General features: G+C 44.8%; 1 protein-coding gene across 2 annotated transcripts in view; it reads right to left on the reverse strand.

Annotated features, from left to right (window-relative positions):
- The window catches only part of samd12 (sterile alpha motif domain containing 12), a 125,038-nt gene that overhangs the window by 56,124 nt on the left and 54,621 nt on the right, over window positions 1–14,293 (reverse strand). For both annotated transcript variants that reach the window (XM_021571816.3, XM_021571815.3), the window contains exon 4: window positions 12,126–12,266. In XM_021571816.3, the coding sequence (XP_021427491.2) occupies window positions 12,126–12,266 (141 nt within the window). The remainder of the gene's footprint in view (window positions 1–12,125; window positions 12,267–14,293) is intronic.

The raw sequence follows: 14,293 nt of genomic DNA on the forward strand, positions 1-14,293 counted from the left end.
ATGTACTGTACTCAGACTGGTGCCATGACTGACCTGTGAGGACCACAATGGGTCAGATCAGTTTGGCAATGGCTGACAATAACCAGACCTTTTCTCACCCGCAGAGGGGAGGAAGGTACTGGCGTGGGGGTTTTGACACAAACACATCCGGTCGTAAATTTAAGTAGAAGGAGGCTTTCTCCCCTTTAGTATCAACCAAAGGAATGTCTTAAGTTTCACAGACAGTGTTCCCGTCGAAACTCTAACATGATCAAATGTGAATAATGGAACAATAATTGTACAAAATTAGTATAACAGAAATACTGTTAACTTGAGAAGTATATCCCCTTCATCCGTCAAGTTGGGCCTGATTTTCTTCAGCAGGGACAGGGAAGATGGTTAAAATTGATGGGAAGATGGATGGAGCCAAATACAGGACCATTCTGGAAGAAAACCTGATGGAGTCTGCAAAAGACCTGAGACTGGGACGGAGATTTGTCTTCCAACAAGACAATGATCCAAAACATAAAGCAAAATCTACAATGGAATGGTTCAAAAATAAACATATCCAGGTGTTAGAATGGCCAAGTCAAAGTCCAGACCTGAATCCAATCGAGAATATGTGGAAAGAACTGAAAACTGCTGTTCACAAATGCTCTCCATCCAACCTCACTGAGCTCGAGCTATTTTGCAAGGAGGAATGGGAAAAAATGTCAGTCTCTCGATGTGCAAAACTGATAGAGACATACCCCAAGCGACTTACAGCTGTAATCGCAGCAAAAGGTGGCGCTACAAAGTATTAACTTAAGGGGGCTGAATAATTTTGCACGCCCAATTTCTCAGTTTTTGATTTGTTAAAAAAGTTTGAAATATCCAATAAATGTCGTTCCACTTCATGATTGTGTCCCACTTGTTGTTGATTCTTCACAAAAAAATACATTTTTATATCTTTATGTTTGAAGCCTGAAATGTGGCAAAAGGTCGCAAAGTTCAAGGGGGCCGAATACTTTCGCAAGGCACTGTACAATCTACTACATTAAGGTCACCATGGCAACACATAAACCCACCAAAACCTCTAAAAATGTATAGTTGTGAGGAGGAGTGTACTGCGTCCAGAAGCTAATTCACCTTTCATTTTCTGTATTCAGGCTTCACTCAAACATTGTTTTAAAGGTTTGTTTTACTATTGACAGTTACAGCTGATTTCGGGATTGTATATCGATTTGCTTTCCTTAAATATAAGTAATCTGATTTATTAGTTTCAGTCTGAGGTGTTTAATCAAACTTGTCGCACTCCGCTCCTGGTAGAGAATAAATTCTACAATCGGTCTCCTGAATTAGCTTTCTATGCATGTGCCCCCAGCTGGCACACGTGCACTAGGCCTGAGCTAGTTTTCCCCGGCTAAGCTAGCGGAACTATGCTAGATTTCATCCTCATTGCCAAACCCTCAAATACTGCACCCTCGACTTCAAAACCCATTTGCTAGTTATATAATCACGTAACTAAGACATTTGCTGGAAATGAACTTGAATAGTCATGACAGGTTCGAGATGACGGTGACAGCGGCGAAGGATATAATTGCTACTTAACGCGGATCCAAGTTCAGTTTTGAGATCCACCGGCGTCATTGGTGTAGGGTTAAGGTGGAAGTTTCTGAATGGTCTTGGAACTGTGACAATGGGCAGCCTCTCTCTGCTTGGCTCATTGGGATATGTTGTGATTTTGCCAACAAAGCCAGATACTGTATGTAGACAGTCTTGTACCCTTAACCTTTTTTTTTCAACTGACTATCATATGTTGTTTCAAATCTGACTTTATTAATATAATGAGTAATCCAGGAATGTCACAAAGTAATTGACAAGAAAACTCTACAGATCGCAATGACTACAATTAATGGCTAAATGACTTCCGGACACTAAGGGTCCGTGGAGCTCCTACTCTTCCTCACCACTCTATAAGAGTCCTATAGCAACCCTCCATATAGGGTTGGAGCCAGCAGCCAAGGCCCAGGGATATATAATGGCTGGCCTCGGCTGGTGGTGCAACAGTAAGGCGTCCCTCTTAGGTATTGATCCAGGTTGGCTAGATCATGAGTGAATGCTGGGAAGCTGACTTCATGTGCCCGACTGCCTGTGCGGGCAGGCGTCTGGACTCCTGAGTGGCCTGTGTTGGTCGGGACGGCTGTCTACAGACTGAGTGGAACCAGCTAGGGCAGGGCGATGCCTTTAACGCTCTTCGTTTCGCCGTAAACTGATGAATGTGGCTCAATGGGGTGAAACTTAAAACCGCCATGACCAGATGATAAAGAAACCCACAAAAAAAACGATCAAGCTTTTTTGCGGCTTTAAAATTGACCTTCCGGGTCATTATTTTTGCAAAGTTCAGTGCATAGATTTGCAGAGTAACAGTTTGAAAAGTTAATCTGTAATCATTATATTCTATTATGTTCACAACACTTGCCATTCCTGATGAACTCATTTTCGTATAAAGTCAATGTCCATGCTCTCTGCAAAGGTCCACTGTAGGATATGAAACTAATAAAGCCTTTGCCTCTAGAGTCTATAGCATCAGCTAACAGATCAGAATCGTAGCACTGCCTTGACAGGGAGTCTGTTTGAAATATCTCTGTGCTTCTACCAAGTTCAAAGGTCGAAGGTGATGCTGCAGAGAGCCTCACGTATGACTACAGTACCATCAGTGCCTCTGGTTATTCTACCTGCATGCCCTCTCGCTGCCCTGGGTATTCCATCTTTGAATTCCACAGCGGTGCCCTCTCTCCTTCAGCTTCATTAACAGATCTGCACGTGTTGTTCATGCTTCACTGCCTTACTGCTCTGACATCCTTGAGAGAGATAGCACAGGTTAGAAGGTTTTGTTGTATTCTTGTATTCCCTGCTTCTCCCTGGATAAAACCAAATGAAATGTGCTTTGGCAGCTAACCTTGACGTTCTTCAACTCCCTCTATGCGAGTAGGCAGGGAAACCAAAGGAGAAAGAAAATGGCCGCCGCACACTCGCAGTTCGGTCTGAGGCATTTGTGAGGGAGAACAGTGGCTCTAATTGGTAACCTAAGCAGGGAGCCTTTACTCCATATTGAGGGGAATTGTTGCAGGAGGTTATCAAAAGGTAGAACTATTCTTTTCAAATGCCACAGTGTTTTGTTCCAGGCTCGTTTCAAAACACCTGGGGTACATTTCCCACTCATTCCCAACTGTGGGGAGGCTGATATAGCTTCATTGCTGAGGCCCCTCTCAACACGGTGCAAATAAATGGAGTTAATGGAGTCTGGGCCTTTACAAGAGAGAGAAATAATTATTTCCTGTATTTCATAACATTTATTAGCATGTGGGCTGTGTAGCTACATTGTCTCTCACCGTGGGTAGCTGAGCTTTCAGACATTAGCGACTAATGAGCGAGGGCTCCGAGGCAATTTCACGAACAATGTGGCCACGTTACTTTGCTACATAATGACACCTAACCTTTCAAATATGAGCCACGATTGGTACCTAATATGTAGGGCCACCTAACGCAAACTTGAGGTTTCAAGTTTAAAATGAGTAACCAAAGGTTACTTCATCAAATAGAGGACTTCATCAAATAGTGATATTATGCCACTCAGCTTCTGTCTTATAGGTAAGAAAGGCATTTTCCTTTTTCTTCACGTTAATCATATCTTGCCGACGTTCCGGTGCAGATCGGGTCTCGCTGACAGGAAATAAAAATAACACCTTCCAGGGAGAGCGAGTGAAAGAGGGGGAGAAAATGGGGAGACTGAGGCATTGTCATGGCTAGTGACTCCACAGAAGACAGCAGCCTGCCAAGCAGAGCTCAGATAATGAGGCCTCTCAGTTCAGCCTCTTACTCCAGAGTAAAGACATTCTATTCACTAAAGACTCCAAGGAAAGACACTACCCACCGAAGACTCATTCGGAGTAAAGACAACTGTATATTTCGCTAAAGACTCCAGAGTCAAGACTCTAAATCAGAGGTGCCAAACCTTAGAGATCCTATTCAATTACTATTATTAGTATTGGAATTTCTAATTCTGGTGTCAAACATACATACCCATTCAATCCGGTCTGGAAGGTGGTTTGAGTAATATCTATATTTTATTTGTCACTAAATATTACCAAGTGATGACATTCCTATGAGGCCATAGAGCAGGGAGAGATCATTCATTAAGGAGCCGGAAGCAAGAAAACTCTGCACTTTAGACTATGGTGCAAAGACTCATTAGAGAAAACACTCTTGCTTAAGAATGCAGTGAGAGCAGAGGCCATTTTAACCAGACCTACAGCAAAGACAATAGGTGAAGTGGACTGAAGAATGTAGTTATTGTTGCTACTAAAGTTATTGTTCATCTAACACAGTAACTAAAGTGTTTCCTTGCTATATCCATCTCCACCGATTAGTCCAATACACTTGACGGATAACTTTGTATCATACTCTTTGTGCTGTGTCATTCAAGTTCCTAAGAATAATGCAGTCACTTGCATTCAATGGCATGTTAATGAGGTTTGCCTCTAATAAAGAGTTACTATTGGAGTTATGTATCATTTATGGCCATGAAATTCAATACAGAGGGGACAATATTTTTGAACAACTAACCGCTAACTTCCCAGTCTATGCAGATTCAATACAGCCTAATGTGAACTACCCACAACTGTTTGAAAAAAATATTCAGTACAAGTCAAAAGTATGAACAGACCGACTCACTCAAGGGTTTCTTTATTTTTAATATTTTCTACATTGCAGAATAATAGTGAAGAAATCAAAACATTGAAATAACACATGTAGTAACCAACAACAACAACAAAGTGTTAAACAAATCAAAATATATTTTATTTTTGAAATGGTTCAAAGTAGCCACCCTTTGCCTTTGCCACAGCTTTGCACAGTCTTGGCATTCTCCCAACCAGCTTCATGATGTAGTCACCTGGAATGCATTTAAATTAACAGGTGTGCCTTGTTAAAAGTTAATTTGTGGAATTTCTTTCATTGAGGCAATCTGTTGAGTTGTGACAAGGTAGGGGTGGTTTACAGAAGATAGCCCTATTTGGTAAAAGACCAAGTTCATATTATGGCAAGAACAGACAAGCAAAGAGTAATGACAGTCCATCTTTACTTTAAGACATGAAGGTCAGTCAATACGGAAAACTTCAAAAGCTTTGAAAGTGCAGTCGCAAAAACAATCAATCGCTATGATGAAACTGGCTCTCATGAAGACCGCCACAGGAAAGGAAGAACCAGAGTTATCTCCGCTGCAGAGGATAAGGTCAGAGTTACCAGCCTCAGAAATTGCAGCACAAATAAATGCTTCAGAGTTCAAGTAACAGACATCAACATCAACTGTTCAGAGGAGACTGCGTGAATCAGGCCTTCATGGTCAAATTGCTGCAAAGAAGCCACTACTAAAGGACACCAATAGTAAGAAGACTTGCTTGGGCCAAGAAACACAAGCAATGTCCATTTGATCGGTGTAAATCTGTCCTTTGGTCTGATGAGTCCAAATTGGGAGATATTTGGTTCCAACCACCGTGTCTTTGTGAGATGCAGAGTAGGTGAACGGATGATCTCCGCATATGTGGTTCCTACCGTGAAGTATGGAGGAGGAGGTGGGATGGTGCTTTGCTGGTGACACGGTCAGTGATTTATTTAGAATTCAAGGCACACTTAACCAGCATGGCTACCAGAGCATTCTGCAGCGATACGCCATCCCATGTTGTTTGCACTTGGTGGGACTATCATTTGTTTTTCAACAGGACAGTGACTCAACACACCTCCAGGCAGTGTAAACGCTATTTGACCAACAAAGGGAGTAATGGAGTGCTGCATCAGATTACCTGGCCTCCACAATCACCCAACCTTAACCTAATTGAGATGGTTGAACCACAGAGTGAAGGAAAAGCAGCCCAAAAGTGCTCAGTATATGTGGGAACTCTTTCAAGTCTGTTGGAAAAGCATTCCAGGTGAAGCTGGTTGAGAGAATGTCAAGAGTGTGCAAAGCTGTCATCAAGGTGGCTACTTTGAAGAATTTCAAATTTATTTTGATTTGTTTAACAGTTTTTTGGTTACTACATGATTCCAAGTGTTTTCATAGTTCATGTCTTCACTATTATTCTACAATGTAGAAAATATTAAAATAAACAAAAACCCATGTCCAAACTTTTGACTGGTACTGTATGTATGCATATACATCTCAAATAAAAACATGAACATTGTATACTTTAGTACTATACTAAACAAAAATAAAAATGCAACACGTACAAGTGTTGGTCCCATGTTTCATGAGCTGAAATAAAAGATTACAGAAATGTTCCATTTGCACAAAAAGCAAATCTTTCAAATGTTGTGCAATTTTGTGTAATTTGTTTTACTTCCCTGTTAGTGGGCATTTCTCTTTTGCCAAGATAATCAATCCACCTGACAGGTATGGCATATCAAGAAGCTGATTAAACAGCATGATCATTACACAGGTGCACCTTGTGCTGGGGACAAAATGCCACCAAAATGTGCAGTTGTCGTCACGCAACACAATGCCACAGATGTCAAGATGAGGTAGCGTGATATTGGTCTGAGACCAGCCACCCAGACAGCTGATGAAACTGTGGGTTTGCACAACTGAAGAATTTCTGCAAAAACTGTCAGAAACTGTCTCAGGGAAGCTCATCTGCGTGCTCGTCCTCACCAGGGTCTTGACCGGACTCCAGTTTGGCGTCGTAACCGACTTCAGTGGGAAAATGCTCACCTTCGATGGCCACTGGTACGCTGGAGAAATGTGCTCTTCACGGATTAATTCCAGTTTCAACTGTACCGGGCAGATGGTGTGTATGGCCTTGTGTGGACAAGCGGTTTGCTGATGTCAACATTGTGAACAGAGTGCCCCATGGTGACAGTGGGGTTATGGTATGGGCAGGCATAAATTACACTGCTCAAAAAAAATGAAGGGAACACTAAAATAACACATCCTAGATCTGAATGAATTAAATATCCTTATTAAATACTTTTTTTGTTACATAGTTGAATGTGCTGACAACAAAATCACACAAAAGTTATCAATGGAAATCAAATTTATCAACCCATGGAGGTCTGGATTTGGAGTCACACTCAAAATGAAAGTGGAAAACCACACTACAGGCTGATCCAACGTTGATGTAATGTCCTTAAAACAAGTCAAAATTAGGCTCAGTAGTGTGTGTGGCCTCCACGTGCCTGTATGACCTCCCTACAACGCCTGGGCATGCTCCTGATGAGGTGGCGGATGGTCTCCGGAGGGATCTCCTCCCAGACCTGGACTAAAGCATCCGCCAACTCCTGGACAGTCTGTGGTGCAACATGGCGTTGGTGGATGGAGCGAGACATGATGTCCCAGATGTGCTCAATTGGATTCAGGTCTGGGGAACGGGCGGGCCAGTCCATAGCATCAATGCCTTCCTCTTGCAGGAACTGCTGACACACTCCAGCCATATGAGGTCTAGTATTGTCTTCCATTAGGAGGAACCCAGGGCCAACCGCACCAGCATATGGTCTCACAAGGGGTCTGAGGATCTCATCTCGGTACCTAATGGCAGTCAGGCTACCTCTGGCGAGCACATGGAGGGCTGTGCGGCACCCCAAAGAAATGCCACCCCACACCATGACTGACCCACCGCCAAACCGGTCATGCTGGAGGATGTTGCAGGCAGCAGAACATTCTCCACGGCGTCTCCAGGCTGTCACGTCTGTCACATGTGCTCAGTGTGAACCTGCTTTCATCTGTGAAGAGCACAGGGCGCCAGTGGCGAATTTGCCAATCTTGGTGTTCTCTGGCAAATGCCAAACGTCTTGCATGGTGTTGGGCTGTAAGCACAACCCCCACCTATGGACGTCGGGCCCTCATACCACCCTCATGGAGTCTGTTTCTGACCGTTTGAGCAGACACATGCACATTTGTGGCCTGCTGGAGGTCATTTTGCAGGGCTCTGGCAGTGCTCCTCCTGCTCCTCCTTGCACAAAGGCGGAGGTAGCGGTCCTGCTGCTGGGTTGTTGCCCTCCTACGGCCTCCTCCACGTCTCCTGATGTACTGGCCTGTCTTCTGGTAGCGCCTCCATGCTCTGGACACTACGCTGACAGACACAGCAAATCTTCTTGCCACAGCTCGCATTGATGTGCCATCCTGGATGAGCTGCACTACCTGAGCCACTTAGACTCCGTCTCATGCTACCACTAGAGTGAAAGCACCGCCAGCATTCAAAAGTGACCAAATCATCAGCCAGGAAGCATAGGAACTGAGAAGTGGTCTGTGGTCCCCACCTGCAGAACCACTACTTTATTGGGGGTGTCTTGCTAATTGCCTATAATTTCCACCTGTTGTCTATTCCATTTGCACAACAGCATGTGAAATGTATTGTCAATCAGTGTTACTTCCTAAGTGGACAGTTTGATTTCACAGAAGTGTGATTGACTTGGAGTTACATTGTGTTGTTTAAGTGTTCCCTTTATTTTTTTGAGCAGTGTAGTTAATCCGCCACCATCTACTCATGTTTCAGCATGATAATGCACAGCCCCATCGCACAAGGATCTGTACACAATTGTTGGCAGCTGAAAATGTCATAGTTCTTCCATGGTCTGCATACTCACCAGACACCTCACCCATTGAGCATGTTTGGGATGCTCTGGTATCTAACCAACAGATGCATATCTGTATACCCAGTCGTGTGAAACCCATCGATAAGGGCCTAACAGATATATTTCAATTGACTGATTTAATTAAAAAGGAAATGTAAGTCTGTAAAATCTTTGAAATTGTTGCATGTTGTGTTTATATTTGTGTTCAGTTTAAATAGATGTTTCTTTATTGTTGCTTGTCAAGATGGTTAACAAGCTATAATTCATTACCAAGCAACTGTCTAAGTATTTGACTTGTATCCATGGATACAGACAGACCTAGAAGGAAAGTAGAAAATCAGTGGCATACACTTTGACTTTCAGGCTAACAAATACACTCTAGCAATGCCAAAACAACAGAGTATCCAGTCACATAAGTGGAGCAGCGGTTGAAGCAACCCACCTTCCTCTTACAGTACAGTATCCCTAATATGATTTGGCATTAACTGATGTAGTTGGAATTTGTGCACAACTTCCTTCATGAGATAGATGATAGTAAAGAGTTCAGGCTTGGATCCATTTTGACCATCCATGTGCCTGAAGGTGAACAAACTATGTTATGAAAGTATATGCAAATGGGACTGCCCGTTTAGGCAAACAATGACACTACCACGCTTTATTAACGTGCTCCGCAGTCTAAAAGCCGTCTTTCCCTAACTTGACTATTAGTGTTTAGCAAAAGGACAACTCTCCCTTTCTGTTGATAAAAAAGTAGAGAATCCTTCAGAATCATCCCTCTGGTGTGGAAACGATGAAGAGAGTGAGAGATGGGAATCCATTTTCCTCCCATGGCCCACTGTGCCTTAAAGGTTAATCACTACACCAGCAATCTCCTCTCCTCATCTCTCCTTCAGTCTCTACTTTTCTCACACAAAAAAAAAAAAACATGTCACTTATCTCAACTTCCCTCACCATTAGGTCCTTTCCAGCTGTTAGCCTTCCCACACATGTATTCCAAAGGTGTCTGAAGTACACTAGCGCTCCTCTGTTTCAGGCTCTCTCCCTCTATCATCTTGTCATCCTCCTTCAGTGTTTGCTTCCCCCACAATTGACCCACCGAGCACTTTCCGCAGTATATGCACTAAAACTAGTTCTCCTCTGTCCATCTCCTTCCCTCAATCTCTTCTTTTTGCACTTCCTCCTTTCTTCACACCAATCACCATTTCTCTCTCCTTCTCTCACCTCCTCTCTTCCCTCACTGTTCTAATTCTCACTACTCCTCTCACAGCAGTATTTCTAGTAGCACAAGCTTCAGCGTTCTAGGGACAGAGGAGGCCCCTCTCTACCCCTCTTGTTCTCCCTTATTTCAACTCTTTCCCAGCAGTAGCACCTACAGTGGATTTGCCCGGGGGCCCTAGTCTGTTCCAGCCTATCCACTGGTCCCTCTCTCTCCCCTCCCGCTCTCTGCTCGTCAGCACTGCAAGGGCAAAACAAGTGGCAAGAGAGAGAAGAGTGGCAATAAGAAAGGGACATCAAAGCGAAAACACAACTCCAACTGTTTTCCTGGAATTCATGACGAGAACAGTTTCCCAGTATTTGGGTTTCGCCCCCGAGGCAAAAGCGGTCTGTGTTGACAGCAAGAGACAAGTTGATGGGGATGAGGCTGATTCCAGTTGCCAGTGGTGATGTGGGCGTGTCAGTGCGAGTGATTCTGAGGAGAGACGAATCGCTAAGAATGACTGGATGTGAGGGGGTCAGTTACTCAGTGTTGGGTTTGGACGATGATCTGATATGGGGAGACAGACTGTAGAGAGTAGGTCCCAGAAATACACACATAAATTGGCTGTAGTGCTGATTGGGGCAGGTGGCTGTCTGCCTAGAGAACAATTTAAACTGACTGAGTGTAAAGACACACGACCATGCAATCGGGTGAGTGAAATGGCCTATCATTTCACAGGCTATCATTTTTAAAGCTGGTCACTGGTCAAACAGGCTTTATCATGACCAATGACAGGGGTTTTATGAGGTGCATCCCAGATGGCACCCTTTTCATTATATTCCTACTGTTGGTCAAACGTAGTGCGCTATATAGGGAATAGGGGGCCATTTGAGACACTACCACACAAAATTGATAAAAAAAATAAAATAAAAAATCCTCAGCAATCTACACACACACACAACTACCCCAAAATGACAAAGCGAAAACAGGAATACCGTATTTACCTAAATATTCAGGCCCTTTGCTAAGACTCGAAATTGAGCTCAAATGCATCCTGTTTCCATTGATCATCCATGAGATGTTTCTAAAACTTGGAGCCCACCTGTGGTAAATTCAATTGATTGGACATGATTTGGAAAGGCATACACCTGTCTATATAAGGTTCTACAGTTGACAGTACACGTCAGACCAAAAACCAAGCCATGAGGTCAAAGGAATTGTTCATAGAGCTCCAAGCCATGATTGTGTCGAGGCACAGATCTGGGGAAGGTTACCAAAAAATGTCTGCAGCATTGAAGGTCCCCAAGAACACAATGGCCTCCATCATTCTTAAATGCAAGAAGTTTGGAACCACCGAGTCCCTTACTAGAGCTCGGCCAAACTAAGCAATCAGGGGAGAAGGGCCTTGGTCAGGGAGGTGACCAAGAACCCGATGGTCACTCTGACCCGAGCTCCCCTGTGAAGATTGGATAACCTTCCAGACGGACAACCATCTCTGCAGGACTCTACCAATCAGGCCTTTTGGTAGAGTGGCCAGACGGAAGCCACTCCTTAGTAAAATGCACATGACAGCCTACTTGGAGTTTGCCAAAAGGAACCTAAAGTCTCTCAGACCATGAGAAACCAAGATTGAATTCTATAGACAATGCAAAGTGTCATGTCTGGAGGAAACCTGGCACCATCCCTACGGTGAAACATGGTGGTGGCAGCATCACGTTGTGGAGATGTTTTTCAGAGGCATGGACTGGGAGGCTAGTCAGGATCGAGGCAAAGATGTATGGAGAAAAGTACAGAGATATCCTTGATACCTGCTCCAGAGCGCTCAGGACCTCAGACTGGGGCAAAGGTTTATCTTCCAACAGGACAACGACCCTAAGCAGTCTTTGAATGTCCTTGAGTGGCCCAGCCAGAGCCTGGATTTGAACCCGATCGAACATCTCTGGAGATACCTGAAAATAGCTGTGCAGCAATGCTCCCCATCCAACCTGACAGAGCTTGAGAGGATCTGCAGAGAGGAATGGGAGAAACACCCCAAATACAGGTGTGCCAAGCTTGTAGCGTCATACCCAAGAAGACTCTAGGCTGTAATCGCTGCCAAAAGGTGTTTCAACAAAGTACTGAGTAATGGGTCTGAATACTTATGTTAAATATTATTTATATTTTTTTTACAACTTCGCAAAATAAATAAATAAAATGTTTTTGCTTTGTCATTATGGGGTATTGTGTGTAGATTGACGAGGGAAAACATGTTTTTAATCCGTTTTAGAATAAAGGCTGTAAACGTAACAAAATGTGGGAAAAAACCTACGGGTCTGAATACTTTCCCGAATGCGCTGTATACCTTGCGTGAGTAGTTGCAGGGTTCGGACTTCCTCTCTGACGCGGAGCTGCAGGACCTGCTGGAGGATGTACTGCCGTTGGCCGTCCTGCATGATGCCCATTCGCTCCAGCTTCCTGTCCGTCAATCTCATCAGAGCCCGTCCTGGATGGAAAGAGGGAGAGAGAGCGTTAGAAAGGTTAAAACCAACCCCTCATGAGATAAGACTGATGCGTCTCTCCCACCCAAAATAAACACCATAAGTAACAATGTATATTTAATGAAATTGATCAATTGTTTGGAATTGGATCACACTTCAGATCTCTGAAGCACCTCAAGGTGAACTAAAGCATAACTGACCAAAAATGACTGTCTCTCTGAATGCTGCCTTTAACTGCATTAAACTTTGCTACATACAATAAGCAGCACAATATATACATCCATGAAATATCCCATTTACATTGTGTAGATCTCACCAAGGGGACTATTCTCAAACCATGAATAGATCACTCTCTAGTCCAGGGTTCCCCAACTGGCAGCCAGTGGGCCAAATTTGTTTTCTGAGCAAAAAAAAAAAAACATTAATTTTTTCATGTTCAGTGCTTGACATGTAAAAACAGCAGGAAATCAGCTGTTACGGGGTCGGATTCTTCTGTTACGGTGCGTGAATGAGGACCCAAAAGCGAATTAACGTAAACAGAGCTTCTTTAATAACAAAACAAAACGTAGGCTCAGATGGACCGGCAGGTTCCGACAGGACAGGACAAGGTTGCAGCAAACATGACGATAGTCTGGTTCAGGCATGAACAACACAAACAAGAATCCGACAAAGACAGGAGCAGAAACAGAGAGAGATATAGAGGACTAATCAGAGGGAAAAAGGGAACAGGTGGGAAAAGGAGTGACGAGGTAGTTAGGAGGAGACAAGGCACAGCTGGGGGAAAGAGGGGGAGAAAAGGTAACCTAACAACGACCAGCAGAGGGAGACAGGGTGAAGGGAAAGGACAGAAACAAGACACAACATGACCGTACATGACAGTACCCCCCCACTCACCGAGCGCCTCCTGGCGCACTCGAGGAGGAAACCTGGCGGCAACGGAGGAAATCATCGATCAGCGCACGGTCCAGCACGTCCCGAGAGGGAACCCAACTCCTCTCCTCAGGACCGTACCCCTCCCAATCTACTAGGTACTGATGACCACGGCCCCGAGGACGCATGTCCAAAATCCTACGGACCCTGTAGATGGGTGCGCCCTCGACAAGGATGGGGGGGGGGGGGGGGAAGACGAGCGGGGGCGCGAAGAACGGGCTTGACACAGGAGACATGGAAGACCGGGTGGACGCGACGAAGATATCGCGGAAGAAGAAGTCGAACTGCGACAGGATTAATGATCCGAGAAATACGGAACGGACCAATGAACCGCGGGGTCAACTTGCGAGAAGTGGTCTTAAGGGGAAGGTTCTGAGTGGAGAGCCAAACTCTCTGACCGCGACAATATCTAGGACTCTTAGTTCTACGCTTATTAGCAGCCCTCACAGTCTGCGCCCTATAACGGCAAAGTGCAGACCTGACCCTCTTCCAGGTGCGCTCGCAACGTTGGACAAAAGCCTGAGCGGAGGGGACGCTGGACTCGGCGAACTGAGATGAGAACAGCGGAGGCTGGTACCCGAGGCTACTCTGAAAAGGAGATAGCCCGGTCGCAGACGAAGGAAGCGAGTTGTGGGCGTATTCTGCCCAGGGGAGCTGTTCTGACCAAGACGCAGGGTTGCGAAAAGAAAGACTGCGTAAGATGCGACCAATAGTCTGATTGGCCCGTTCTGCTTGACCGTTAGACTGGGGGTGAAAGCCGGAAGAGAGACTGACGGAAGCCCCAATCAAACGGCAAAACTCCCTCCAAAATTGAGACGTGAATTGCGGACCTCTGTCCGAAACGACGTCTGACGGAAGGCCATGAATTCTGAAAACATTCTCGATGATGATTTGTGCCGTCTCTTTAGCAGAAGGAAGCTTAGCAAGGGGAATAAAATGAGCCGCCTTAGAGAACCTGTCGACAACCGTAAGAATAACAGTCTTCCCCGCTGACGAAGGCAGTCCGGTGACAAAATCTAAGGCGATGTGAGACCACGGTCGAGAGGGAATGGGAAGCGGCCTGAGACGGCCGGCAGGAGGAGAGTTACCGGACTTAGTCTGC

The sequence above is a fragment of the Oncorhynchus mykiss genome, chromosome 18 (genome assembly GCF_057628025.1).
Source record: "Oncorhynchus mykiss isolate SJ-2025 chromosome 18, ASM5762802v1, whole genome shotgun sequence".
NCBI classification, from domain to species: domain Eukaryota; kingdom Metazoa; phylum Chordata; class Actinopteri; order Salmoniformes; family Salmonidae; genus Oncorhynchus; species Oncorhynchus mykiss.